Source organism: Lutjanus erythropterus, chromosome 22 (genome assembly GCF_056507025.1).
Source record: "Lutjanus erythropterus isolate fLutEry1 chromosome 22, fLutEry1.hap2, whole genome shotgun sequence".
In the NCBI taxonomy this organism is placed as follows: domain Eukaryota; kingdom Metazoa; phylum Chordata; class Actinopteri; order Lutjaniformes; family Lutjanidae; genus Lutjanus; species Lutjanus erythropterus.
Genome location: NC_139338.1, coordinates 7,963,331 through 7,976,704, shown reverse-complemented (window position 1 = coordinate 7,976,704; position 13,374 = coordinate 7,963,331). Strand labels below are relative to the sequence as shown.

The following is a 13,374-nucleotide window of genomic DNA, read 5'->3' as shown; positions in this document are numbered from 1 at the left end:
CACAAAACAAACATGGGCACGCTGACTTTCAGTAGAAAACAGTAGAACATTTGTATCTTGCAGAAAAAAAAAACAGATTTTATGTGTAGACTGCAACTTTTGAAAATAAAGACGCAATGCAATATGTCATAAAAGATTTCACCATTCAGAGTTTGTGAAGAAATCACTTAAAAGTACATTAGCAACCTGTAAAGTGCATTTATTTTTCCTACTGAATTAAGTCACAAATGGCTTTTACTCTCTGGTGTTTCCCTCCTCTTGTGGGACAGCTGCTGAAATATGATTCTGTGACTGGAAATGAGATTAGAAGAAATTAGAAGAAGAGAAGAAGAGATTAGAAGAAATGCTGTTGCTGCTCACAGAGGAACTTCATGAAATGATGAATGCTAATAATAATCTTGCAATAAACACTTTTGTGATGTTAGCTTGAACCTAAGTTCTGTTTTTTGCATTAAAAGCGGTTTCCACTTATTATTTTCACATTCATACTGTGTAGAAATGTGGTACAGAGCATCAAATATGACAAAATATTGTAAAATCTCTAATATATTTACTGTATTAAATTATAAAATGACCACGATGTGTCATCAGAGATCAAGGAAACAAGTTAAGTTGAAATACTGGCTTCACTTCACATGAATACTGCAGCTGGGACGTCCTCCTTTGAATTTACTATTACAGATTGGAATAACTGTTGTGTCTCACTGTGTTTCACTTTAACCAGAGTTTAAATTTTTAAGAATAGAGGAGAGACGCCTGTAATAATGCAGGTTTCCTTTCAAGTAACCTCATTGTTTTTTTTTATACACTAATGAACATTTACTTGAATACTAGATTCTCCCATATTCAGATCAAGAATAAAGAACAAGCACTTTGACTTCATTTAAAGACAAAATATGCAGGACTTTCTCAGAAAACAACACATTGACTCATTGACCTCTGCCCGTAACCTCTGATTTTCTCATTATTTTGAGGTGCCAAGGCGCTTTGCCAAACCAAAACTATCAAAAATCTGTCTGGTGCATTTACAAACTGCAACTGACAAATCTCACTGACTCTACCTTTAAGTTCAGTAGTTACTGAGTAACACTGTGTCAACATTTTAAAGTAAATTGCGGGTATTATTAGTTTTAAAAGGATATGTGTGCGCAGTGTGTACACATACTCGACCGGAATAAGCAGTTAGTGAGTATAAATACCTCATGTGTCCACCTGAGAGCGCTGTTTCTCTACAGTGATAGCAGCAGTGGCAGAAGTTTAGTGCAGACACTGACCACTTACTTGTTCCACAGGTTTTTAGAGGACAAACTAATTGCAAATTTGATCAATGGTGATGTTTCAAATCCTTTATAATGTTTCCGAATTTCCGGACAGTAACTGTTCTAAATGAGACGAAAGGTCTAAGATAAAACGTGGTGGGTTTTTATCAAAAATTGGTGCTGGACTGGAGGATAAGAGCTGCAGGTTATCCTCTGGAAAATTATGAGTCATCAATCTTGAATGTTTTTTCGATTGGTGGATAAGGGGCAGTCCACCCCAAAATCAAAAATACACATTTTCCCCCCTGGTCTGTAGAGCTGTTTATCCATTTAGACTGGTTTGGTGTGAGTTGCAGAGTTTTAAAGATATCGGTTGTAGAGATGTCTGACTTCTCTCCAATATAATGTGACTAAATGGCACAAGTCCTGTTGCTCCAAGCACCAGAAATACACTTGAAAAATTCAAAGCCAGTGTCTCTTTCCAAAATCATGACCAGGTTATTCAAGATAATCTGCACACCTTATTGTGAGCAGTTTCATGTAGGAACAACAAAGGAAAATAGTTAAGGTAGATTCTACTGCAGAATTAATGATTAAAGATCATGTAAAGTAACAGTAAATGTGTGTTCTGAGTACGTCACACCACAGAAATGATCTATCAATAAATAAATAAATGATGCACAACAAAGGAAGGAGCAGATGGACAAAGTACTAAACCTAACAACTAACATAAAATACTCAACAATTAATTAATTATTAATTGACTATCAGTTTAATTTAAAAAAAAAAGTACACATATATATATATATATATACATATATATATATATATACATATATATATATATTCTGGTTTCTTTACTCTCTCTAACAGTAAACTGAATATTTTTGAGCTGTGGACAAAACAAGACATTTGAGGACATCATCTTGAGCTCCACTGTCTGACATTTCATGAACCACACAGCTTATTGATTAATGAAGAAAATGGTTGACAGATTAACGGATAATGAAAATAATCATTACAGGAAAGACGTACATCTGTGTGCTCCACGTTTGGAACGATTTTTCAAGTGACAAGATTGTGACAGGATTAATTAATCAATTAATCGTTCCAAGTAATTTTTTTTATTAAGAAACAAAAAAATAAAAATTCTCTGATTTCAGCTTCTTAAATGTGAATATTTTCTGGGGATTTTTACTCCTCTCTGACAGTAAACTGAATATTTTGAGTTTTGGACAAAACAAGACATTTGAGGATGTCATCTTGACCTTTGATCAACATTTTTCACCATTGTCTGACATTTCATGAACCAAACAACTAATCGATTAATTGAGAAAATAATTGACAGATTTAATTGATGATGAAAACAGTCATTAGTTGCAGCCATAAAAACACTATATTCCCATCTGCGTATCAGTGTAGCAAAAGTTCTGTTAACAGTTTCACAGCTACAACAGTATGTAAACTTGTGCAAATTAGAGTGTGAATACACAGAGTTTCGGTGGTTGAGTTTGTGTGAGGAAACAGTTTAGTCCACATTGACGGGGCTATCAGGAACCACCTTTGTTCTTTTTATCTCTTTGTAATCATTTGCAGCCAGTGGTGGACAGTAATGAAGTACATTTATTTGAGTACTGTGCTTAAGTGCATTTTTTAAGTATCTGTACTTTATTTGAGCATTTTTTATTAATTTATTTTATTTTGGAAACTTCTGACTTTCACTCCACTACATTTCAAAGACAAATATTACACTTCTGACTCCACTACATTTCTAGGAAGGTTGTTGTTACTCGTTACTTTTAGGTTATGCACAGCTTCCAGGTCAGCTGTTGCTGTTTTTTCTTTTCTAAAATGTGACTGGCCACACGCTGTGTTCCTCACAAGAAGGAAACCAATCACAGTACCTGCTCTCAACTGGGACTGATATAAAAGCAGAAATACATCATCCAGCCGCGCTCTGTAACAAGAACAAGCAAGTCCTCCCTCTTTCATTCAAACAAAACGCAGCAATGACGACAACAGGATGTTATTTATTATTATAATAATAAAAAGAGAAATATTCCAAGTTTTTATCGGGGTGAAAAATACCTCACAATTAATGTATATACTGCTCCTGAAGCCAGAAAGAAATCACATCACATCAGAAAATGACAATAACTGTCCTTTTTGTTTTTGATTGCATTTCTATGCTGAAGTTTTTATAGGTGTTTCTATAGGCTTTGTGTAGCAGAGTGGATCTACAAGCAGGTTAGTGGACTTTAAAAACAATACAGCAATGTATTGATATTAGAAAATGCACTTTGTAATTTGTACTTTTGAATACTTAGCATTTTTAAAAGAAAGTACTCTAGTACTTTAACTTGAGTAACATTTTGACTGAGTAACTTTCACTTGTAGTTGAGTAATATTTGACTAGGAGTATCTTGAGTACTTTGTCCACCACTGTTTGTGGCACCCTGAATATTAAAGTGTTTAGCATTATGCCCTGAATGATTATTTTCATAGTTTTCGTTATGTTGGTCATACTATTTATTCGATTGTCATCATTTAAAATGCTTTGTGTTATTTGAAAGGCAGTGAAAAAGTCACCCTCACTCTGCATGAAGCCATTATTCACTTGATTTTGTTTGTGAAACAGATTTGTTGCCTTTGCATAGGAAAAACAACACATTTGCATGGCTACGTGACATGACATGACATGACATGACCCTGCTTTTCCTAACTTTCCCTGTATGTCTAATGATGAACTGTATTATATCATCATTACATATTGTGCAAGTATCGTTTACTTCAGTTCTTTTTCTTCACTCATTAATAAATTAAATATTCTGTAAAGCAACAATAAGTATGTTTTCTAAGTTTTGCATAACACAGAAATATTTTTTAACCACCAAGCCAAATTTGAAACATGGACACTCCATCTAGCAGCTTTGTAGGACATTTCCAGATGAGGAGATGAGGAAAGCAAGAACTGAAAAGAAGATCAGACGAGCAAGAACTGAGAAAAAAAAGAGAATTTGTGAGGCTTCTGCCAAGTATTGAGTGGAGAGCACTGGGGCAAAGCTGAGACACACAGTCGACAGACAGCTGCCGAGAGCCGGGGACAGAATGGAGCTTCTTGATTCTTCTGGGATTAAAAAACAGATTTATTTCCAATCCTGCTTCTCAACCTGACTGCAGCAGCACCCCACGGAGGAGTCGCAGAGCCTTTCATGAGCGAGAAGAGAGCTCAGAGTTTGCTTTTTAAACCTTTGGGCAGTGGCCCATGGAGGAACTGACCTCACTCACTTTACTGTGCGCTAATTAGCTTGTCTGTAACGTGTTATCAAAAACATGTTTTCAATCCCTGAGGTGAACTGACTCCATACCCATGACAAAGGTGTGACTGAAAAAAAGCCTTGCTCTGAAGATTTTCATAGGTCCGTAATCACAATGCTTTTTGCATGAAACATGCATCAGGACAGAGAATGTCCAGCAACAGCGAAGAGAAGGTTTACATAATGAGGTTACATTTCTCTTCATTTGCATTAGTAAAAAAAAAAAAAATAGAGGCAGTGTTTCTTCTCAGTGGTGTACATCAACACTCACTGTCCACAGAGCAGCATCATGATGGAGAAGATCTTGCTAGGTGTCCTGTGTCTCTCAGGTCAGTGAGTTCTTTGATAATATTTTAAGTGGAATACTGAAAAAAGTAATTGTGAGCTGCTTTACATTTGAACAAATTTTTTATCATCCTCAGGGTGGGTCATATTCTCCCCAAGCCTCCTCCATCACTACCACTTTGTTCGTAAGAGTATGAACTGGACTAAAGCTCAGACCTACTGCAGAGAGAAATACACAGACCTGGCCACCGCTGAAAACTATCAAGAATCCATCCAACTCATCAGCGCAGTTGTATCTGCTGGTTACGACTATTCAGTGTGGATCGGCCTGTCCTGTAAAATCAACTGGAGGTGGTCAGACGGTTACACAGGGAGTGGGGCTGAATATAGGAACTGGAGCGAGACTGAACCTGTTTATCATTTCTATCACGATCTCTTCTGTGTTTTCATTGGACAACATGCTCAATGGCGGACTTATGAATGCATGCTGACACTTCCATTTGTCTGTAATAATGGTAAGTAGCCAGCAACTGTGTTGCACATTAACAACCAACCAAACTAACCAAAAGCATGATTGCAGCAGAGTGTGTGTGACATGATATAAAAATTGTAAAGTTTTGAGATTGTAAAGTGTTCTGGTTTTTGTTGTTGTTGTTGTTGTTGGGGTTTTTTTTGGTTGTGGTGTATCAGTGAAGTGTATGAACTACACTACAGTTTGGAGAAACACACACAGACAGATCCATGTTACACACTCATCTCAAAAAGAAGATCCTGTAAGTCATTATAGTGAGAAACTTTGTTGAAATAATGTCTCGGAATCTCAAAATAATGATTTAGTATTTTAGAAATATTGACTATGTATCTCAAAATAATTAGAAACTTTATCAAAATGACTTACACACTAAGTCATTACTTGGGGATATTAAATCATTATTTTCAGAAAGTTTCTTATTATTGCCTCAATGTTTCAAAGTAGGGGAGACAGGGGAAAATTGGGACATTTTTAAAAATTTTCCTTCATAACTCACTCATTACAGTTAGGGGCAACTGTTACAGTGGCTGGGGGTAGTTGAAACACTGATAACACACTTTATCTCAAATAAAAGCACACATTAAAGTAATCACATCACTGCTGTAGTATCAAATAGTTACTTAAGTTTTTTTGTACGTGGTTTGAATTCTTTCAGGCACTGTATATTTTCAAAGCAAAAGTCTCAAATCTTCTATTCTAGGATGTTATGTATGTGAAATGGGTTAAAAGTAATTTTACATTTGCAAATAAAATAAATTCAAATGCATGCATCATTATGTAGACTCCAGTGTCCCTTGTAGGAGGAAGGTCTACTTCAAATTAAAAGGGAAAACAAACAATAAAAGTGAACTATGAACATGAACTAGTTCATTTTACTGTCTGTGATGTGAAATTTGAGTTAGCTCTTTTTAAATGCGAACTTTCTCTGATGATCCTTTCTCTGCAGGAACGCAGGAGGATCCTGAATTTATTTTTGTGAGTCAAGAAATGACTTGGTTCGATGCTCAGAAGTACTGCAGAGAGAACTTCAAAGACCTGGCCACCGTGACGAAGGACGCTCAGAACACAGAGATTGAGAGCCTGGTTCTAGATCAGTATGTGTGGATCGGATTGTTTGGTGAGCCTCACAGTAACTGGTCTGACGGGAGTGGCTCCTCATACAGACGCTGGATCTCGAGCACACGCCCAGCTTATGGCGAGAGTGTGGTGTGTGGTTATACAACGCCACAGACTTCAGGACTATGGTCGATTCGTTCCTGTGAAATCATATCACCGCTTGTCTGCTACAGCGTCCCTGGTGAGTAGTTTACTGTGCTTCAGTGGAAAAAAGAAAAAAATTGTCTTTTTTCATTGTTGACTGGTTATTTTATCTTTTTTACTCCTCTTGGTTACATTTTGAAAAAACTTAATTATATTATTCCATTAGCTTCTGTATTTGCCTATTTTTTTATAATTGAAATTTTATTGGGTTTTATCACAACTGAAACAGAAGAAGCTACACTAAGCTTAACTAAACAAAAACGTTAATGAAGAATAAAATAAAATAAAGTACAAGCAGGAAACCAAACAGACATTGAATATAGGAAAGGTCATCATTTGGTTAAAATGTAGTGGGCATTAGTGCATGACAAACATAACATAATACTGTACTAAACCCTCAGATTCTTGTCACACATATATCCACTACAGCTGTCCAATTGATCCTTAAAGGGACAGTTCACCCCAAAATCAAAAAAGCACAATTTTCCTCTGGTCTATTTTGGTGGGAGCTGCCAGATTTTAGAGATGTCTGCCTTTCTTTCAGCTACAATGGGACTAAATGGCCTCTAAACCTCAAAAGGGGGAGGAAAAAAAACTAAATAATGGACATTTTAATAAGTTTCTGATATCAGTGGGTTCTTGAAAAGGATGTCAATAGAAAAAATGAGTCTGATTTTTAGTCAGGATGAAGGCTGGAATAAAAATTAACTTTTAAAAAACAATCAAAGGGATGCAAAGAGAGTATCATTTGTTTGTGTGTGCAGGGCATGTGTGTTTATATGCAGAAACATGTCTATGATTTATGAATGGGTAGATTGAGATATGTATATTTAAATACACAGACACACTTATTTACTCTTTGTTCTAAAATGGATTTTATGATGTAGAACAATGGGAAACTTCTTTATGTTTAGATGTTTTTCTTTTTCTTCTCTTCTTTCTCTCTCATGTTTTGTTTTGTCTAATAATAAAAGAAATAATACATGAACATGTTTGTAAAAAGCTTCTTCTCTGTGTCTACAGTACAAAGGCAGGTAGTGAAGCTGAGGATAAGAAGGGACTCCTCTGTGGATCTGAATGACTTTGCTGTGCAAGCAGACCTCCTGAAAAAGGTGAGTCAACAAAATCTGGGCCTTTTTTTTGATTGAGTGTCTTTCTTGTTTTTCTGTGAATAGCAGGACAACTTAAAACTAGCCTTCAGTAAATAATGTAGACTGGCACTGTTGTACATGAACACGCTAAAAGAGCAGCATTCATTGAACATGCTCATATTTTTGATGAAGGGTGAACTGAACAGATTAAGTTTGCAATGAAAGAATGCGAGCATCGTTCACTCCTGACAGAGATAACAGCGCTAACATCGTCAGCTGATTAAAAAACAAAGCATGATCGCAGCAGTGTGTCCACAAATATGGACCGAAGTGTTGACGTGATATAAAAACTTTCTTTGATCATGATGCCTTGTGTTTCTCCATATTTCTGTGGTGTATCAGTGAAGTGTATGAACTACACTGCAGACTTGAACAGTTAACAGTGAGAGACATACAGATAGATCCGTGTTATAACCTAATCTCTAAACGTCTATGCATGGAAGCACATTTCTGCCTATATGATATGAAAACATAAGATCCTGTAAGTCATTATAATGAGAAACTGTCGAAATAATGTCTTGGAATCTCAATAATTATTTAGTATTTCAAAATATTAACTTTATACCTCAAAACTTTCTCAAAATGACTTACATACTATGTCATTAATTTAAGATAGTAAATCATTATTTTAAAAATCAAGTCATTATTTTGAGATATTGAGTCTTTATTCAGAAAGTTTCTCATTATTTTGAGATACTGACACAATATTTTAAGGTAGGGGACATTTAATTTTTCTTCGTAACTCACAGACTACTTGAATACACTTGTCATCTTTTGATTTGAGAAACATATATGTGCACTACTAAATAATACAGTTGACGTATTTTCACCAATAAGGATAAGACTGTAATATTACATTTCACGCAAGAAGTCAAAATGTTACCACAGGGCAATTTTTACACCGAAAATAACTCATATTGTATTTCAAATAAAAGCACACCTCAGAATAATCACCTTATTGCTGTTTGCGTGCAGTTCCAGGAGAGCCTGGGGGAGGAAGGAGTGAGTGGATTCACCGTGAGGTGGAGAGAGAATCCTGACGGGAAAGTCTTCCACGAGGCGGAACAAAGCTAAAAAGACAGAAGACTGAGCTTTAAAACTGACATCTAACTGCACTTCAACTTATCTGTAATCACTGGTGAATGCTGATCCTCTATCTGCTTATACATACAGTACACTATTATTACTGAGCGCTTAACCAGAACCCTGAAAACATCAGGTAGACCGGGGGTATCAAACTACTGGCCCACCAGAAGGTCCAATCCGGCCCACTGGGTGAAAAAACATTTATTTTTTACTTATTTCATCTCAGGCTGTTCATTATCTGCTTTGTAAATGGATTTAGAATTCACGACTTTACAATAAGAAAAAAGTAAATATTTGGAAGTGTTGTTATGTGCAGGTTATTATTATTTTTTATTATTTTACTGGTCCGGCCCACTTGACATCCAACTGGGCTGTACTAAAATGAGTTTGACACCTCTGCTGTAAACTGTAATAGAAGAATGTTGTCCGTCCTCATCAATATTACTGTGTGAAGTGAGTTAATGAAATACAATCTTCTTCTTCAAAAAAAAAAAAATGAGATGTGGGTTCAAGTTCCAGTTTGTGAAGCAGTCTAATAAGAGCAACAAAGAGCTTGAGTACACTACACCTCCTGATATAAGAAAACACTTTTTTTTTTTTTATTAAATTAAGAAAAAAGCAACAATATTGTCAAGAGTCAATATCAGTCAATAGCTAGACTGCTATGTGTGTGTGTGTGTGTGTGAATATATATGACATTTAAGTTGCAATATCGCACTGTTAATGTACTTAATGTGCTGCATTAAAAACCTTAAGTATGTAAGTATGTAGCAAAAATGTCTTACAGTAACAAACGTAGTACTCATTCTGCAGTAAAATGGTCCCTGTCAGTATTTTACTGCTGTATATGTTGTTTTTGGATTCATTTTACTGCTGCGTTCATGTATGTGTTGTATGTTACTGCTGTAGATGTTCAAGGTTGAGCTGATTTTAACCAGTTTACACACTGTTCAGTAGATAAGTCCCCAGCAGTGCATCTTATTCTATAAAATCATTTTATATTTGTGGCGTTGTTGTCCTAAAAAGTAATATTTTCATGAGAAAAACAGCCCTGTTTTCAGTTTTGTGATGATGCATTTTCCAGCTAGAGGGTTTTTAAGCAGTTTGATTAGCTCGTTCCTTCATTTTATTACAAACATTTCCATTCAAAATCACCAAATTTGAAAATACATGTTTTTTACAGCGGTAAAATAAAATTATGCTCTGAAAGGTAGCTAGTAACTAAAGACAAATAAAGGTACAATATTTGCCTCTGAGATGTGGTGCAGTAGAGGTATAAAGCTGCATAAAATGAAAATACTCAAGTAAAAAAAAAAAAAATCTCGACTTTGTAATTGGGTACAATAGTTGAGTAAATGTACTTATGTTACATTCCACCATTGTCAGAACTTAAAGTTAAATTGCAGATATTAAGAATTTTAAGACACGAAATATAAATGTGCCCAGTGTGTACACTGTAAGAAGTCTATTTTATTGTGATGGCAGTCTACTTTTGTGGATTTTAAGAACTTGAATTTGTCTTAATCTGATGTTCTTATTTCAGTAAAAGGGTGTCAGTTAGGTTTCTTTCAATATTGTGCATTTGATGAATTGACTTCCATAATTTTTTTCCCCTGTAGTTGAGCTCCCATTTTCTCTTAGTGACTCAGACAGGCAAAAAGATATTTTGTGATCAAATAATGTATTATCTTAGATATATGGTCAACCTGAATATGTTAAATTGTGTTGGTTTCATAAACTCACTGAACCAAACTAGATATTGTTAAGTCAGGCTAGTGGTAGAAATTATTATATATCACAAACCAAAGTAACACATATAGGTTACTATAAAAATACTGTTCCTGAAACAATTCTATCAGGTTGTTAAAGGTCCCATATTATGCAAAATGCACTTCTTCAAGGTTTTCCAGTAAAAATATGTGTCCCCAGCCTGCCTACAGACTCCCCTGATATGAGATCAATCCTCTCTCTCCCTCTCTCTACTTGCTCCACCTTTCCGTGAATGTTGGCCAAAACGGTCTGTTTAGGTTTGTGCCCATCTATGACGTCATAGCCGGGCAAGCGCCTCCTCTGAGCCGGAGACACTTCCTGTGCTGCATGTCTGTGCCGCCCTAGGAGTCCGCCTCCTGGTCGCTATGTTTTTTCCCGGCAGTGCTGCACAGGCAAACAAAGATGTCGAAGTCACGAGGAAAGCAGAACAAGTGCTCTGTTGATGTCTGCAGGAACGAGCACACATGTCTGCATTTACTCCCATCATCTGACCCAGAGAAGACTCAGTGGCTTAATTTTATTTTTGACGGAAATGTCAGATATATGTGTGTGCTAACTCATCTCAAAAAATACTTGGACTATTAGTTACTACTGTCCAACAATTTCATGATAAGCAGGTGGTAATTACCAAGTATGATATTTGAAATTTGTCAGAATTTCCTCCCAAAATTAACCAGATTTCATGGTTAATTATGTGACAAGTACTATTTGCATGTTGTGGGTGGTAATCACCAAGTCACATTTTCAGTTTTCAGTTAAAGAAAGTTCAAATATGTGAAATAGCAATTGCCACCTAGTTGCATGAAAACAACATGCAAATGATCAGACTTGTGACTTTGTGGGTAATTTCTAAGAAATTTCAAATATGTCACTTGGAAATTACCATTAGGGACGTCAAAATTAATCACTTCTAAGATGCATCGTGATGCGGACGTGGACGATTCTGCACTGATGCAGTGACAGAACATAATGGATTACAGCATAGACACGTTCTGTTTTGATTTTCCAGCCACAGCTGGACCATTAAGTTTTAAAATTCACAATAACTCTGCGCGTGCACGTACACAGGCATGTGCACACGCACGCATGCGCGCATGTACATTTTTAAGACAGAGGGAACCCTAGACCCGCGGAAGATCGCGCGAGTTTGATTATTTTAGTAGAAATAACGAACACAAATCTCGCGAGAGTTGTGCAAATATAGAGTTACCATCTAGACACAACCGAAAAAGGTGCGCAGCTCCAAAAATAGAAAATCATGTAGTGGTGTCGATGTTTTTAATGTGGCGGCCGCCATAAATAAAACACTATTCACTGATCCACAGAGAGTCACTGAAACACTGATCACTGACCTGATGTGATGGAAAAAATACTCACATTCTTTACTTAGGTATTTTTACATTGGGTTATTAGTGTTTTTACTTAATTACAATTTAAATATTTTGCATGTTATTGTTTCCTTTGTTGAAAAAAGTCAGTAAACTTTCAGTAAACTTTGCTAAACTTTCAAATACATAATATTGGACCTTTGTAACAGGTAAGCTGAGACAGCACAGTGTAGTTTACTTAATACTGCACACAGCCTCAACTTCTGAAAACTGATGATAAATGATAATAAATGATGACAAATTTTCTGTATACCAAAACAAGTTCAGTATTATGTAAAAACAAAAACCTGGTTACATGAAGGACGCTGTCTTGATATGCATCTCTGCTAAGAATTTTGCAAAACAAGAAGATAATTTATTGCCAGCAATTATCAAAATATCTCTTACTAATTGTGACATAAACACCCGTAGCGGTCCTTTGTCCTCAGAGTACTAACGTGTCTCACTATATATGCTATATATATATATATTCACAAATTCTAATGTCACTTATTCGCCAAAAGTTCCCTCAATAATGAACAAGCGGAGTGAGTTACAGTTAGCATTAGCTATCGAGCTACATTTTAGCGCTGTAACAACACACACATCGACTACCTGTAAAGTGTCAAGACACACAAAGTTGTTGACTTACCATTCAGAAACGTCCTGCTGCATCCGCAGTGTTTCAACTTCTGCAGGAGCCTCCCCGTCTGGGTCAGATTCTGGATCAAAATCAAACGGTTGAACTGAAGCGTGTCTGACACCGGCCATATCTACATAACTGTTTGGGCCCGGCTAATTCAAGCCACGCCCACCTCCAGAGAGGGGCGCGACTAGTCACAGCTCATTTGCATTTAAAGCTACAGGCACAGAAACAGCTCATTTTAAGAGAGGCTGAAATAGAGGGGTATAGAGGCATGCTGACTTGCATGATCCCAGTGGTGTTTTATGAAACAAACTTCAAAAGCATGTTTTGAGGACCTCTGAGACCTAGAAAAACTTATCAGAAAGGGGCATAATATGGGACCTTTAAGGAGCAGTATTTTACTTTGGGATTAAGCAATTAATTGACTTGGAAAACTGGAAATTCAACTTTTAAAGTTGAATTGCCTTGGATTTAAGTTGCATTGATGCAAACTGTTGATTTGAAAGCAGTCAGATTTTTAAGCACATCTGACTAAACTACTTGTTGTCATCTAACTAGTTAACTTAATTTGAAATGACTTAATTCATTTGTGTGGTACCAACTGAAGTAATTTTTTAAAGTTTCTTGTACACATACAGGACTGAAAGAAGCAGTGATTGAGTAGAAATACCTCATGTGTCCACCTGAGAGCGCTGTTTCTC

The 13,374-nt window shown here is 36.2% G+C and overlaps 1 protein-coding gene across 1 annotated transcript; it reads left to right on the top strand.

Annotated features, from left to right (window-relative positions):
* The first annotated feature begins 4,818 nt into the window (after positions 1–4,818).
* LOC146306584 (putative C-type lectin domain family 20 member A) lies at positions 4,819–8,887 on the top strand. The gene is made up of 5 exons (XM_084711127.1): positions 4,819–4,905; positions 4,999–5,376; positions 6,340–6,690; positions 7,677–7,765; positions 8,780–8,887. The coding sequence occupies exons 1-5, from the start codon at positions 4,866–4,868 to the stop codon at positions 8,876–8,878; spliced, it is 957 nt and encodes a 318-aa protein (XP_084567253.1). The 5' UTR covers positions 4,819–4,865; the 3' UTR covers positions 8,879–8,887.
* Positions 8,888–13,374: the final 4,487 nt, after the last annotated feature.

Bases quoted from the DNA above. Each gene is read 5' to 3' on its own strand.
- LOC146306584 (XM_084711127.1), top strand. From the start codon at position 4,866: ATGATGGAGAAGATCTTGCTAGGTGTCCTGTGTCTCTCAG. The intron at 4,906-4,998 runs GTCAGTGAGTTC...TATCATCCTCAG, and splicing joins AGGTGTCCTGTGTCTCTCAG to GGTGGGTCATATTCTCCCCA. The intron at 6,691-7,676 runs GTGAGTAGTTTA...CTGTGTCTACAG, and splicing joins TGTCTGCTACAGCGTCCCTG to TACAAAGGCAGGTAGTGAAG.